This window comes from Pristis pectinata, chromosome 31 (genome assembly GCF_009764475.1).
Source record: "Pristis pectinata isolate sPriPec2 chromosome 31, sPriPec2.1.pri, whole genome shotgun sequence".
Taxonomy (NCBI): Eukaryota; Metazoa; Chordata; class Chondrichthyes; order Rhinopristiformes; family Pristidae; genus Pristis; species Pristis pectinata.
Window position 1 is genome coordinate 14,288,770 of NC_067435.1, and position 16,857 is coordinate 14,305,626.

At 49.5% G+C, this 16,857-nt stretch overlaps 1 protein-coding gene across 1 annotated transcript; it reads right to left on the reverse strand.

The window, feature by feature from the left end:
• Nucleotides 1-483: 483 nt before the first annotated feature.
• On the reverse strand, nt 484-16,047 carry qtrt1 (queuine tRNA-ribosyltransferase 1). The gene is given in 11 exon segments (XM_052042286.1): nt 484-2,304; nt 3,449-3,533; nt 4,015-4,124; nt 4,608-4,683; nt 5,203-5,341; nt 7,010-7,125; nt 9,061-9,120; nt 9,122-9,137; nt 10,773-10,911; nt 13,428-13,496; nt 15,812-16,047. Coding segments are annotated over 11 exon segments (1,176 nt in total). The 5' UTR covers nt 16,025-16,047; the 3' UTR covers nt 484-2,151.
• Between the last annotated feature and the right edge of the window lie 810 nt (nt 16,048-16,857).

Consider the following 16,857-nt stretch of genomic DNA (forward strand, 5'->3'; position numbering starts at 1 on the left):
TACCCTGAGTCTGAACCTCTGGGTCACATGGTGAGAGTTCCTAGAACCTAGGTCCCACCCAAGGTCCAAATCTCCAGGGGACATACATCATGAGACATATGACCCTTGGGATCACATGCAGTCTGGGATGCAATCCTTGTTACAAGTGTGGAACAGGCTGCCATCTGATGTGGTAAATAAATTGGATAGATACATAGACAGGAGAGGTCTGGACGGTTATGGACTGGGTGCAGGTAAATAGGACTAGTGGAATAAGACTAGAAGGATCGAATGGCCTGTTTTCTGTGCTGTAGTGTTCTATGGGACTGATTATAGGATCATTTGCTGCCATCACTGGAGTCATGTGGAGTCTGATCCCTTAGCATCCATGCTCTCTCCGTGGTTCAAATCCTGAGGCTGACACCCGCTGTGATTTTACCTAAGGCTGTTTGCTGCCCTAAGGTTGGCAAATTCCCACTGAGTGAACGGCTGCAACTCTTTACCTTGCGTTTATTGTCGGGGCTTTATTCTGAAAAATAGAACACTGGGTATGACAAAACCTTGGTTCTTTGAATAGATGCTTGAATTATAGGACCAGACATCATACCACTGCTCAGCAACTTAGAAACCACCATTTAAAATAAATTGTGAAAGGCCTAATCAACCTACAGGATCTACCTGCATTTGGAAAGGCAAGGACTGATTAGGGAAAATCAGCATAGCTTTGTGTGTGGGAAATCATCTCTAATGAATTTGATTGAGTTTTGTTTTGAACAAGAGGATTGATGAGGACAGGGCAGTAGACATTGTCTACCTGGACTTTAGCAAGGCCTTTGACAAGGTCCCACAAGGTAGGCTGATCGGCAAGGTTGGATCACAGGCTGAGCTAGCCAACTGGATACAAAACTGGCTTGGTGCTTGGAGTCAGAGGGTGGTAGTGGAGGGTTGGTCATATAAGAGGCCTGTGACCGGTGGTGTTCTGCAGGGATCAGGGCTGTCTCTCTTCTGGTGTGTCATCTATAAACTATTTTGATGAGAAGGTCTGTGGCATGATTAGTAAGTTTGTGGATGACACCAAAATTGGTGGTGTAGTGGACAGTGAAGGTTATCCAAGATTACAACAGGATGTAGAGTAGATCACCTGGGATACTGGAATTAAAATCAGACAAATGCAGAGTATTGTGTGCAATTCTGGTCACCTGGCTATAGGATATCATTAAGCTGGAAAAGGTGCAGAAAAGATGCACAATGATTTTGCTGGGACTGAACAGCTTCAGTTATGAGGGGAGATTGGATAGATCGGGCCTGTTTTTTCCCTGGAGCATTGGAGGCTGAGGAGTGACCTTATACTGGTTTATAAAATCATGCCGGGCATGGATAAGGTGAATGGTCATAGTCTTTTGCCCAGGGTAGGGGAGTGTAACATAGAGTCATAGGTTTAAGGTGAGAGGGAAGAGCTGGAACAAGCTGCTAGAGGAAGTGGAAGAGACAGGTACAATTACAATGTTTAAAGGTGTTTAGACAGGTACACGGATAGGAAAGGTTTAGAGGGATATGGGCCAAATGCAGGCAAATAGGACTAGCTCGGGTATGCAACTCGGTCAGCATGTTTGAGTTGGCCGTAGGGCCTGTTTTCATGCTGGATAACACTGAGTCTTACTTCCTCACAGCATAGGCTGTTCAGGCCGTCGAGGTCTATGTTAACTCACAGAACAATCCCATTTCCCATGTGCTTCACTATGACCTATTAACACACACATTCCAATCAACTCCCCTGATTTTCCTGCACTAGAGGCAATTTACAGCAGCCAATTAGCCTAACAACCTGCACATCTTTCAGAGGAAGGTGGAGTACTCGGGGGAACCCCACATGGTCACACTGAGAACATGCAAACTCCTCTCATGCAACACCAGTGGTCAGAGTCGAACCTGGCTCTCTGGAGCTATGAGGTAGCACCTCCACTAGCTGAGCCACCCTAAAAGTAACACAGATAGAGATAAAATACTTTTTTAAAAAAAAAATTGCATTTATAGCTGAAAAAATATTACACAGATACTGATACAACATGGGTGATTGCAACAACACCAGGTCACAAACTAGGTGTGCTGGATGCCTTTTGGTGAGCCCCTCACCTTCTCACAGCAAGGTGGGGCTTCTTGACTCCGCAGCCTCTACTCCAACTTAACGTTGACAGCGCTGAGTGCCTCAACAGCCCAGCGTGGGTACTGATCTGCACTCCCATACATCCTCTTCATGAACTCCTGTATGAATGCCGGGAATCGCCTTTGCTGAATACTCTCACGGATTGAGCTCATCAGGTTCAACTGGAAAAGAATAAACAACTTCCTTAAAAACAAACCCCTCCTGTACCAGAAAGAGAGCGCAGTAATCATCAGGATGGCCATTGGATCCAGGCCTGACCTGAAAGACCAGGGTAACTCATATGAAAGAACAGGAGGAAGCTATTCATCAGGATTATGACCAACCTTCCAACTCAGTGCAATTTCCTATTCACATCCCTTGATTCCTTAAATATGGAGGTTTATTTATCTTAATTCTGAATGAACTCAAGAAATTAAGAGTCACCCTTAGTAAACAAATTTCTCTTTATCTCAATCCTAAACTGCCTACCCTTTATTCTGAGACCATGACCTGTGGCTCTAGACTCCTCAGCTAGAGACGCATCCTCCCTGTATCCAGCCTGTTTGAATTGTGTAAGTTTAACTGCGAGGTCTTCTCATTCTTCACAACTCTTGAGAATACAGATTCCATTATTACTCAAAGCCTGACCTGCTTCACTGAATGGAGAAGCAGGAAAGTTCCTGTCACTGATCAGTGTCCTGAGAGTGTGTGCAGACACAACATTGTGGTGGACCTCTCACTACAATCCAGCCTGTGGCACTCACCTGTATGGAGCAGGAGGCAAAGCAAGATTAATCCAGTTGCAATAGCAATACAGAAAGAAGCAGCCTCAACTGGAAAGGGAAAATACTGCAAAGCAGCATCTGCAATGGAACCACATCATAGTAAACTTATGACACTTGTCTGTGCTGGTTAAAAATAAGCTACCCAACCTGATTCCGCCTTCATGGTCCAGTCTATAGCCCTACAGATCACAGCTTTTTAACAAACGCTAAAGTATTTTGAAATCTGATGAGAAATTCTGCCTCTACCACTTTTTCATTCAGTAAGTCTAAATCTCCACCTGCTTCCACACATGCTAACAGTCCAACAACCTACACCAATGGTGCACACCAACAGGTCTAGCACCCTACGCAGAGTGTACCAATCTACATGGCAGAGCTTTGCGGGTAACAGGGAGAAACACTACCAAAATCAAAGGAGTTTGTAGTTTTTTTTCGTCTCTGGGGTCAAGGCTGCCAGATGCAGGTGGGTTGGATACAGAGTAAAGCTCCGTTTGTGTGTTGGAAGACAGAAACAGCATAGGTTAGAGTAAAGCTCACCCACCTGGTAGGCAATGTTGTGGATTGTGATGTGGTGGAGTGCAGCCGTGTCACTCTTGAACAAGGCGTGGAGGTACGCTCGTGTGTACCTGTCAACACAAAAAAGCAGTTCTGACAAATTAACTCAACAGCTGAGGTCCCTCTGATCCCCTGCCCTGCAGGGGTATTTGTGCATACCTCTCTCCTCTCTCTTCAGGCACAGCCCGTACCTGGTGTGCACTTCCACAGGTACAGGTCAGCATGTAATGCCGTCTTCATGTTTGAGCCCACAGAGGTCAATGATCCATGGAGGGCACCACAGCTAACCCTGGTGTTCTCGTTCCGCATACACAAAGGCCCCAACGGTTTGCAGGAGCCGCCATGCGTCAGGAACAGTAACCTCTCTGATCATCTGCAACACCTCTCCAGCTGAGATGTGTAGTCAGCACGGGGCAGTGATCAAGCCAGAGAACTACCTTTCTGTGCAGTTCAGTAGTGCAGCTGAGAGCACATTCACCACTACAGCCCTCAAGTAATGGTGGCCACCAACAGACCAGACACGCACATTATGCAAGTGGCCAGCTCTCTTACCTCTTGCAGGTAGGACAGCTGCAGTCCTCATCGATAGGCTTGAAATCCTTGGCGTATTGTCTGTTTTTCAGCTGCAGAGATCCCCAGGGGACGAGTGCTGACCCAAACCGCTGAGAGATCAAAGAAGGATTAGACTGCAGAGCTGAAGTGAGCAGCTAACAGCAGCCCCAGTGCTATGGCATTGCTCAGATCCTGCCCACTTCTCCACCTTGACCCTGCATTCAGAGTTCCTGATCCCAGTTCCCCACTCCTGATTGGGAGATTCCTGGTGCACCTGAGGCTTCTCATTCATTAGTTGCAACTTAGTAAATAGATTGTTGATTTTTAGCCTAACCCTTTAAATCCTTAAATCTGTAAATCCATGCCAGCAGAGATTATTTTATCCATTCTTAATCACATGGCTATCAGTCTGTAGCAAGACCTCCAATCAGTTTATAAAGCCTCTCACTTGGCAAGCCCTATGCATCACCACCCCACTCCCACTTGACCTGCTCTCAGGGTCTGCTCGTAGGACAGTAGGCACAGATAAAACCACCCTCCTCATCTCCCAAAGAAAACCAAATTATTCTGTATTACACCAAAGAAATCCTTACCGCTGTTCGTGTGGGGAATACACAGTCAAACATATCACAGCCGAGAGCCACACAAACCACGAGGTCTGTTGCATACCTGGTTGGAGAGAGAGTGGAGGGGTTGGTGGTATAAACAGTAAGGGCACGATCAGAGACCTCAAATACACAATGCACAACTCATTACTTTAATCTGGTCGCCTCTCAGACTGTGCATACTGCAGTCTCTGAAATGTACCTGTGCAACAGGTATACCCATTTCATGCCCTTTATCCATAACTCCTCCCTAACCCCAGTGGCCCTGGTCAGTCACATACATCCATGTAGACACTGATCGATTTAGTTCTAGTCCCAGCCACAGAGTTTTGTCAGCAAATGTTCACATTTACAATTCACAACTTCCACACAGCAAATATCCAATCGCAGGCCCTCCCTTGACACCAAAACAGAATGCAGCACCAACAACATGTACGGCTAGGCAGCTGGGAGGAGTGTCTGCATGGACATTCAAAGCCAGGGAAGCAGCGGCTGGTCACACAGGTGGAAGGGACGGGGTGCGATTGGGCAAAGAGGATTCATTCCACAAGGCAGATAGTCATGCACGTGAGCTCTCTCATACCCCACTCCCATCAAGTAGCGTGGCTTCTCCCGTGGCAGGTAATCTGTGCTCAGCATCACCATTCTCCAGAAGTGGTCCTTCTCCTCTCCACCACTCAGTCCTCCGATGGCAAAACCAGGGACATCGCGCTTGATCATCTCTGAAACGATACAACAAATATAAATAGTGGAGCGGCCCCAGTAAGAAACAGAGGGGCGCAACGGGTAGAGCTGCTGCCTCATAGCTCCAGCGACCCGGGTTCAATTCTGACCTCAGGTGCTGTCTGTGTGGAGTTTGCATGTTGACCGCATGGGTTTCCTCTGGGTGCTCCGGTTTCCTCCCACATCCCAAAGATGTGCAGAGTGGCAGTTAATTGGCTGCTGTAAGTTGCCCTTAGTGTGGAGTTAGTGGTGGGGTCCGACGGGAATTGACAGAATGTCAGGAGAATAGATTACAGGGGAAATTAGCAGCAGGGTTTGCTCTCTGAATTGGTGCGGACTCAATGGGCCAAAATGGTCTCTACTATATCAGAAAGGGACTGTCTCTATGGAAAGCATGGAGGCAGAAAGCATCTGTAGGATCCAGGAACAGGTATAACTCAGGTTAACAGGTCAAAAAGGCAGTAAATATGGGAAGAGAAACAATCCACTTAGTGAGTGAGCAATGCCCCAAGTACAGCAGATCCCTGCTACCCCGTTCATACCTCACATCCACTCATTAGGTTTGTGATGTATGTTTAGGGTCCTGTTACAGAGACCATTGCTATTTCCCTGCAGAGATGGGAGGGAGGTACAGGAAGGGAGCAGTGGTGGGGAGGCCACAGGTTCACTGGAGAAGCTCACAAGGGGAAAGATAAAGAGGTTCATAGATAGAGGACATGGAATGGGTTATACACATACATTTTACAGACCACTTTCTCATTGTGTGTACAAACAAATTAATGAATTGTCCATTGTGTATTTGATGTCTCTGATCCCATCTCTACTGCCGGAAAAGACAGGGCCAGGTGGGAACAAGGCAGTGAACAGAGCTCAGGCGAAGGTGAAAGAGGTTTGGGGCAAGAGAGCTCAGTGGGAGGGGAGCTCAGGGTGGAGGGGGTGTTCAGTGGAGGAGCTCATGAGGTGCTGTAAGGGTTGATGGTGTGCAGCTGTTATTGCTTCAACCATGGCATGACGATAGTTATCACTGCAAGATGTGCAGGTACTTGGGTGAAACAAAGAAGTGCTTAAGGCGTATCTTGTTTTGCTAAAGTTTGCTGTAAGCAACTGCCCAAGTACGTGCAACTCGGCACATAGGCATCTTTAGATTAAGTATAAAAGAAGGGACACAAACATGTAAATCTCTGAGTGGGGATCAGTACAGAGCTCAGGCTACACTGTTTACTCTTTCTCTGTATCCCTCACTCTCACTGGTGTTAAATAATAAAGCATTAATTGTAAGCTCCTTGGCTCTGCTGTTGTCTGCTTTATTACAGTGTGGACTGACTTCCACAGTGCCGGAAGTTTGTTGGGTGGGAGCTCAGGAGGCAACTTGGCAGGGAGGAGGTTTATGCTGGAGAGCTCAGGAAAAGAGAGCTCGTGCAGTAGGTTGAGTAGGGGGACAGCAAGGGAGAACTCAAAGTGAGGACGAGAGACACTGGGGAAGTGGGAGCCCTGATGGCAACAAGACAGCTACTTACATCAAAGATGAACAAGGTGCAGGGCAGAGTTTGAATCTGACACAGAGCTGAGATATGTCAATCAGAACACAATGTGACAACAGTTTTACAAAAAGGGATCTCCAGTCTAACATCATAGAACGGTGGAAATATCGGGAGTTGGAACCACACCTTTCAGACATTTCTCACGCAGTTCAGCATCCAGGCCACCCTGAATTATTGCAAACAGGTTCTGCTGCTTGGGATTCTTGTTTGCTGCAATGCAGCGGTCCAACCAGCGGATAGACCTAGGAGACGAAGACACAGTTATTGCCACTCATTTCAGGTCTGTGAGGACATGTGAATTGACCAAGAGAACGATAGAGCAGTGCCATCTGTTGTACATAATCCCAGACTCAGTGTCTGTACCCAAGTCCTTGCCTCCATTTAAATGGATGAATTTTGGTGGCTGCGTATGTGCCCACGTTGATAAGGTGGATGAAGTAGGTGGATAAATGCAGCTGCCGGGATAAATTGTCAGTTGCTGCGCTGAAAATTCTGTGCAATAAAATAAAAGAGTGCATCTCAAAATCAAAAGGGTGATGACTGCCTACCGGGACACCAAGGGAGGTCAGACACAGAACCTGCCAAACGTTTCTGGATGTGAAAGTTGTGTCGATGTACGGCAGGAATGTCTATGTATACTTGTGTTTATAAAAATTACCTGGCAACTGTGGACCAGTTCACACTAACATAACCCACAGTCATTCGCCAAGGTCACAGACAGCCCAAATTACTTCTCTTATTATTCATTCACAAGATGTATTGCTCATCCTCAATTTATTTTTATCAAAAATCTACTTTACTTATACTACATATAGTATATAAAGCAGGACGTGTTCACTGTATCAGCAATCCAACACAATCCCTTGCAATGCCTCACTCACGCTTCCTCCTTAAACATTGCATCAGTAAAGATTTGAGAGGCTGTTACATCCCAGCCCCTCGGTGTCCAGTAGTGGTAGGACCTTGGAAAGTGGTCCTTCCCCACTGAGGTGGCTGCACCGAGCTTCGGTACGTCCCTCAGCACGTACTCCCGCACCCTGGAATGTGCCAGTCAGCAGCTTTCACCCGTGGCATCTCCTTACACAGGGAGACCAACAAGTTTCGGGAAGATCAAAGTGCGTCTTTCACCATGTTGATGATCTCCCAGCAACAGTGTGTCCCCCTGGGAACAGCCCACAGAGTCCTGCGTTACACAGCTGCTCAGGGGCAAACATTTCCTGGACTTTCTTGGCAAAAGCAGAATCAACGAGGAGGCGCTGATCATCTGCAGCCCTCCAGAGGGCAGTGTGGGGCAGCAGGGAGACTCCGGCTCTGAAGGAAGGGCTTGAAGGGGAGGGTTTGCTACCAGCCAAGAGCACTCTTGCTGCTTGTTTGAGAGTTCTGGCGGTGAGGTGTTCTGTCAAGTGGTTTTGGCAGTCTTTTCAGGAAACCATCCCATAGGATCCACCGTATCTTTCTCCCACAGGGCCTCCAGAATATTCCATGCTGACCACTACCTGATGGGCTTGTAATCAAAGGTGTTTCTCTGCAGAAACTCTTCTGCAAGCAACAGGTAGTGTGGCAAGGTCCAGATGAATGGGACAATGCCAGGCCCCTCCAGACGGTGGTGAATCATTTGCTTCTTAGCTGAGTGACTCGCCAGGTGATTTTCAGAGGGCAGTGAAGAGTTAACCTCATGAGAACAGCATCAGCTTCAGATTCAGAAGCAGAAATGCTGGAAGAACTCAGCCAGTCAAGCAGCAACTGTGGGAGGAGAGGAGAACCGAGGAGGAGTTGCTGACCTGAAACATTAGCTGGTTTCTCTTCCCTCAGAGGCTGCCTGCCTGAGTTCTTTCAGCGTTTCTTTGATTCAGATTCCATATCTGGAGTTTTATTTGTTTTCCGCCACCTTCGGGTTCCTCTCCAAGCCACACACCTTTGTGACGTTTGAAATACAGTTGCTGTTCTTTCATTGTTGCTGTGTTTAAATTCTTGGAGATCCCTGCACATCATCAGTGGGAGCACATTCAGCAGACCAGCAGTTCAAAGCAGTGGTTCACCAGCACTATTAGGGATAAGCAACATCCCACAAACACCCACATCAGAACTGAGAATGAAAACACACTCCCGCTTAGAAAACAGAGACGAGTACTGCATGTAGGATGTGCTGGCTCACTTGGAGATGTCTTCCCACTGACCTGTACATGGCTTCTTCCACTCTGGGACCAGTCACAGTACTGCTCACAACATCATCAACTCATCATGATGTCTGAACCTAACTCAGCAGCGAGAGGTAGAGAAAGGAGAGGGGGAAAGCAGAAGAGGGGAAGGAAGCAGAATGGAAAAATATTAAACAGGTGGACAGAACACAACGCCCACCCATTACACCCCACTCTTCCTGCCACATGGCCTAGTCTCACTATCCCCTCCCATCCAGTGATGCCTCTTCCCTTCCCTGCTGTTCCTGTCCAACCTCACACCCTCCCCGACCCTAAACCCAGTCAGTGCAATAGCCGAGGCCGATTAATGATTATCAGTTCGTTTTCGGAAAGTCAGCGTTGGGCCTTTCTCAATGGCTGGAGATCCCCGAATCGCAGTGTGGATTCCATCCATCTGGAGGCATCAGGAGATTATCGTTACTGGGCAATCATTTCATGAGGAAAACCAAGAGCAGCACTAACAAATAATCATGTTTTGTTTGAACCTCACTAACTCTGAAAGTGGGATGAACTATGGAACATTCTCCAAGTTCAGCTGCCTGCAGAAATTCCTCCCCGCTACACATTTCCCTCGTGATAATATGGAAATTGTGATCCTAACGAGTGGGTGTACAGCAGAGCCAATCCTAGTGAAGACCCTTGTCCAACCAGGTTGTGTCAGTGCCACAACATCTTTCTTATTCTTTCCCACAGGAATACTGTACCTGACCCACCACAAGCCGCTACTGGTGTGGAACGAATCATAGGATTAAGAAGAAATTGTCCAGTGCAGGGCCACCCCTACTTCAGTTGCAGAGCTGCAGTACGTAGACAACACTTGCGGTTGGCCAGGCTCTGGGCTCCAAGCCACCTTTGACTCGTCCAATGAAGCATACAGGAGGACAAGCCTCCAGAAGACAAAGGAACTCTACAACAGTGCCCCCACTGTACCACACTGAACTCTGACCACAAAGATTCACAGTGAGACCCTGGAAGATGTGGAGTACTTTCATATCCAGCGAGACACCTCTCAGTGAAGGCAGGCGCAAATGATGCAACTCCCCATCGCCTTCAGTGTTTCACCGGTCTTCAGCCAACCGAAGGAAAAGGTGCTTGGAAATCAAATTAAGTCCTCAAACCTGGCACAAAGCTACTGAGCAGCAGTAATCCCAGCCCTCCTTGGTGCTACTAGAACTTGGACTACCACCTCTACACGCTGGAATGCAACCAACAAAGCTGCAACATCTTCCAAATTTATCAGAAGAATAAGCTAACTAATGTAACTGTTCTCTCCCAGACCAACAACCTCAGTGCTGAGGCCCTAATTACACTTGTCAGTTGCTTCAGGTGGTCCAGCCTGCTGAAGCAGACACTCTGTTCTGAGCTCTCCCGGGGAAAGAGATTACCAGGTGGACAGAGGAAAAGGTACAAGGATGTTCTCAAAGCCTCCTTGAAAATAAGTGCAACTTCCTCCCTGTCTCCTAGGAACCATTGGCTCAGGACTGCTCAGCATAGATAAGCACTCGGGAGGGCACAGAGAACCTCGAGTCTATGTATGAGGAGGACTGTGGAACCCAATGTACACAGCATCACCGCACAAACTACCCCCCTGCACTCTCTGCCCCAATATGCCGTTCTCATATTGACCTCAGCAGTCACCACAGAACTAACCCCAAGGTGCTGCCTAAGAAGAAAGAAGATCAGCTAATTACCTAGTGCATTCTGAATTTCAATCGACTTCTCTGGTGACAGAAGAATCTCCTTCCCATCATAAGGGGAGCAGAAGCGCACCCCTTCTTCTGTGACTTCTGCCAGCTCCACCAGAGACACCATTTGGAATCCACCGCTATCCTGCAAGGAGTAGGGAGGTAAGCCAGAGAGACACACACAGCCAGCCATAGCTCAGCCTCACATCCATCCACCACTGTGAATTTATAAACTTGAGTGGTTTTATTTCAGAACCATTTCTTTTTATTATTAAAGGTAATGGAACTTCCAAGAAGAATGATCAGAATAAAACTGTTTAATAATTACAGCACCCTGAATTTACATTGTAAAAAATTGTGCTAAGGTGCTTTGTAGGAACAATGACTGAAACCACGTCACTTACTGGAGCAGGCAGCTTGAGGAGGCATCGCAACCTCAATTTAACGGCAGTGTCAAGGAATAACCTTAACGTCTGTGTCATAAGCTACCCTTATTATAAGTGAAACAACCACTTAATTTCTGTCTTCAGGGGCATGATAATATATGATAATTTAGGAGCCGAGAGGTAATGTTGCAGCCATATAGGACCCTGGTCAGACCCCACTTGGAGTACTGTGCTCAGTTCTAGTCGCCTCACTACAGGAAGGATGTGAAAGCCATAGAAAGGGTGCATGGGAGATTTACAAGGAAGCTGCCTGGATTGGGGAGCATACCTTATGAAAACAGGTTGAGTGAACTTGGCCTTTTCTCCTTGGAGCGACGGAGGATGAGGGCGGACCTGATAGAGGTGTATAAGATGATGAGGGGCATTGATCGCATGGCTAGTCAGAGGCATTTTCCCCAGGGCTGAAATAGTTGCCACAAGAGGACACAGGTTTAAGGTGCTGGGGAGTAGGTACAGAGGAGATGTCGGGGTAAGTTTTTTTACTCAGAGAGTGGTGAGTGCGGAGAATGGGCTGCCGGCAACGGTGGTGGAGGCGGATACGATAGAGTCTTTTAAGAGACTTTTGGATAGGTACATGGAACTGAGAAAAATAGAGGGCTATGGGTAAGCCTAGTAATCTCTAAGGTAAGGACATGTTCAGCACAGCTTTGTGGGCCGAAGGGCCTGAATTGTGCTGTAGGTTTTCTATGTTTCTATGCAGTATATCGAGGTTGTATGTGAGTAAAGAAGTGGAGGATGGGGAAGAGGTTTAGGATGGGAACAGTTGAAGGAATGGCTAGAAATGGAGGAGTAATTCATGATTGATCAGGAGGTCAGGGTTGAAGAGGTAAAGAGACTGAGAATGTTTTAGGGCAAGAAGAGGTCAGAGTGGCAAGGAGGAACCTGAATGTCACTGGCAACCCCAGCTTTTGCAGTCCATCATTATTTGCCCCTTGAATTGAGGGGTTTGCTAGGCTAATTCAAAGGGCAACTGAGAAATGACTACTTGGTAGGTCAGGAATCAGCTGCCCAGAGCAAAGTCAAACTGCAGATGTCCTGCTCTGGAGGACCTCCGTGAATCAGATGGGTTCTCTGATGAACGATCTCAGCCCAAACCGTCCACTGTTTATTTCCCTCCATGGATGCTGCCTGACCTGCTGAGTTCCTCCAGCACAGATTCCAGCATCCGCAGAATTTCTTGTGTCTACAGAGAATCCAGCAGTTTCATGGTCAGCATTACCGAGGTTAAAACAGAAAAGGCTAGAAACATTTAGCAGCAGCTGTGGAGAAACATTTTAGTCGATGACCCTTTGTCAGAACTGAGGCTTTTTTTAAAATTCCTGTTATATTTAATTACTTGGATTTACATTTCTCTGTTGCTGTTTGATTCAAAGTACTTCCAAATCAACAGGCCAGGGACCAGGCCTCTGAATACAAGTCCACCAACAAAAGCAATGCTACAAACCTCTTTGGAACTGGATAGAAAATTGGAAGTTGGGGAAATTCAATGCAGTGAAATCTGAAGCATTATTCACCATGAAAGGAATATTTCCCAAAGGGTAAGAAAATAATGCTCATGGATAAAAGAGAGATTGGGTGGGAGGAGAGGAGGCCTCCCTGACTGACAATGAACTGAAATTATTGCAATAATATTTGGTGGCAAGGAATAAACCAGATATTTGGATTTATTTAATTTTTATAAAATTTCAATGTGACCACAATTTGAATCCGGTGTATGGTTTGGTCATCAGGAGACAAAAGTATATTGTAGCTATTGAAGCAAAATAGAACAAAACAGCCAGATAATTGAGGGAAGAAGGGATCAGATAACAAAGGGCGATTAAGCAAATTCAGCAGGTTCAGTGGAGAGTTGAAGGCTCGGTGGAGATCCCATTGTTGCTTTTATGATTCCACGAGGACTGGGGAAACTAGCAGTATTTGACCAGCTGGATCCCTGTTGTATGGGCAGTGATGGGAGTGTGTGGAACGCTTTCAACCTCTGTCCCCAAAGCTCTCCATCACTGGAGTTTCCTGACTTTGTTAATGAGCCCACAAGGGACATAAACACACGGACTGATTTGTCAGTGCTCCAGTTGTCAAGTGATTAGCAGGACGGTAAGAGGATAACCATCTGGGCAATTGTCTGTGCATCATGCACTCCCTAAAGAGAGATAGTGATAGCAAGAAATACTACATTTAGAAGTGGTTCTTTAAGGCACACATTTTTCCTGCTCACCGTTAGCAAGGCTCTCCTCCAGTTCATGAAACCATGCAGCCCATTCGCCTTTGCAATAAGATCCGGGCCCTGGAAGTAGATACTAGTTACAGAGAGCAAGCTCTTGATCCCAGGTCTAGAGGGCACCAAGTCCCAGCTCCAGCTCTGGTCTGGTCTAGAGCAGCTGGTCACATCAACCCAATGCCCAGGTGCGGGAACTGGAGAATCAGTCTGGTACTGGGTCGTGTTGACAGGGGGACGGCAATTTTTCCTATTTCCCCAGTCTGTTTCTCTCTCTCTTCCTACCTGTGGCCTACATTTCCCCTCCCCCACATATATCCAGGACTCTTTCCCTCCCTTATCTCCAGTCTTCCCACAGCCTGCTGCAAGGTCTCTCAGCGTCTTCCCTAATATCAACCTCCTCTCCTGGCCTTTGCCCAGAGCTTTCCCACCCTACCCTCACCACTCTAACCTCTCCTCAGTCCTCCCCAGCCCCTGCCTGGCCTGACACTGGACCCACACGCTAAGCCACCGGTTCTGCAGATGACACAAAGCCTGGATGTGCAGTGAATTGTGAGGAAGATGGTAAAAGACCTAAAGGATAAACAGAAGAAGTGAAATGAGCAAATGGTTGGCAGATGAAATTCCATTTGAGAAATGCAAAGTGTTGCATTTTGGTGGGAATATTGAGGACAGGCAATATAAACCAGAGGGCACTAGTCTGCAAGGTGTACAAGAACAGAGATATGTAACCATGTACATTGTTTATTGAAAGTGATTGAGAATACAGTTAAATATGCTCAAAGGATCTGTGCTTTCTGAACTGAGAGATAGATTATAAAAAAAGGAAGTAATGAACCTTTATGAAGCACTGATACTGTGTATTATGTAGTGTTCAGGATGCCCACCTTAGGAAAGATGCAGATGCTTTAGAGCCAGAGAGATTTACTAAAATGACACTGGGGTGATGAACTTTAGTTCTGTGGATAGACTGGAGAAGCGGAGGTTGTTCTCCTTGAAACAGAGGAGGTGATGAAAGAATCCGATAAAACTATTTAAGAACATGAAGGGTAAAGAGAGCACAGGTAGAAATTGCTCCCATTGCTGACAGGGTCAAGAAGTAGGAGATGCAGAGTGAAGGTAATTGGGAGAAGAAGAAAACAGTGACAGGCAGACGATCTATTTTATGAGACTGGAGGTTAGGGTTTGACAGATTCAAATGCAGCAAATAAAGAACTTTCTAATGGAACGAATTTGCATAACGGGGACCACCCGACTGGCCCGTCAGTGCTCTCCACATCTCCGTCACTCTCTGCAGCATCTGCTTAGGATCTAGTAACCCGTCACCCCTCACCCACACCTCTCTGCCTGGACCCTCCACCCCTTTCTCCGGATCACCCCCACCCCACCATCCCCTCCTTCCCCTGCCCCCCTCCCCCGACCCCTGTCCCCGGAACCCCCCCTTCCCCTGCCCCCGGACCCCCACCCCCTCCCCCTGTCCCCGGACCCCCACCCCCTCCTTCCCCGGCCCCTGTCCCCGGACCCGCTCCCCCTCCTTCCCCGGCCCCTGTCCCCGGACCCGCTCCCCCTCCTTCCCCGGCCCCTGTCCCCGGACCCGCTCCCCCTCCTTCCCCGGACCCGCTCCCCCTCCCCCGGCCCCTGTCCCCGGACCCGCTCCCCCTCCTTCCCCGGCCCTGTCCCCGGACCCGCTCCCCTTCCTTCCCCGGCCCCTGTCCCCGGACCCGCTCCCCTTCCTTCCCCGGCCCCTGTCCCCGGCCCCGCTCCCCTTCCTTCCCTGGTCCCTGTCCCCGGACCCCCTCCCACTCCTTCCCCTGTCCCCAGACCCCCCCCTTCCCCTGTCCCCAGACCCACCCCCCTTCCCCTGTCCCCGGACCCACCCCCCTTCCCCTGTCCCCGGACCCACTCCTTCCCCGGCCCCTGTCCCCGGACCCCCCCTTCCCCCCCCCCCCCCCCCCTTCCCCTGTCCCCGGACCCCTCCCCCCTTCCCCGGCCCCTGTCCCCGGACCCCTCCCCCCCCCCCGGCCCCGCCCCCTCCCCCCCCCCCCCCCCCCCCCCCCCCCCCCCCCCGTCCCCCCCCCCCCCTTCCCTGTCCCCGGACCCCCTCCCCCCACTTCCCCTGTCCCCGGACCCCCTCCCCCCACTTCCCCGGCCCCTGTCCCCGGACCCCCTCCCCCTCCTTCCCCGGCCCCTGTCCCCGGACCCCCTCCCCCTCCTTCCCCGGCCCCTGTCCCCGGACCCCCTCCCCCTCCTTCCCCGGCCCCTGTCCCCGGACCCCTCCCCCTCCTTCCCCGGCCCCTGTCCCCCGACCCCCTCTCCCTCCTTCCCCGGCCCCTGTCCCCGGACACCACCCCCCTCCTTCCCCGGCCCCGGACCCCCGCCTGTACCGGCCGCATGCCCAGGTGGTAGGTGTTGCCCAGACAGATCTGACAACCGAGCGCCTCCAGCTGCGGCACCGCGATCCCCTTCAGCGTGCCCTGGGTGCCGACCGGCATGAAGACGGGGGTGTCGACCGCCTGGTGCGGCAGCTGCAGGCGGCAGAGCCGGGCCCGGGTCACCGGGCACTCGGCGCGCCTCACCATCCACAGCGGCGCCGCCATGGCCGGGCCGGGCCGGAAGCGGAAACCACCGCTGCCAGGGCAACCGGAGCCCCCAGCAACCGGCAGCCCATAACCTCCCTGCCAGGGGCTGTTGCACCGGGTGGGTGGGGGCTGCGTCTCCGTCCCTTGTACAGGACCTGGTCCGCGGGAGGGCTGCTCACCCTGCACCACTCGGGCATCCAGGGACTGCAGGCGGGTTGCCACTGGTTTATTATTGTCCCTTGTGCAGAGGTGCAGTGAAAAACTTGCCTGATATAACGTTCATACCATCAATTCATTGCACAGCGCATTGAGGTAGTACGAGGAAAAACAATACAGAATGCAGAATAAAGTGTTACAGCTCAAAGTGCAGTGCAGGCAGGCAAAAAGGTGCAAGGTCATAACAAGGTAGATTGTGAGGTCGAGAGTCCATCGTATTGTAAGATCAGCTAGTAAGATATCTTTTATTAGTCACATGCACATTGAAACACACAGTGAAATGCATCCTTTTGCGTAGAGTGTTCTGGGGGCAGCCCGCAAGTGTCGCCACGCTTCCGGCGCCAACATAGCATGCCCACAACTTCCTAACCTGTACCAGGGTAGTTCAATAGTCTTACAACAGCAGGATAGAAGCTGTACCTGAGCCTGACGGTAGGTGCTTTCAGGCTTTTGTATCTTCTGCTGGGTGGGGGAGGGAGAAGAGAGAATACCCGGGGTGGGTGGGGTCTTTGATTATGCTGGCTGCTTTACTGAGGCAGCAAGAAGTATAGACAGAGTCCATGGAGGGGAGGCTTCCATGAAGTACTGGGCTGTGTCCACAACTCTCTGCAGTTTCTTGCGGTCACAGGCAGAGC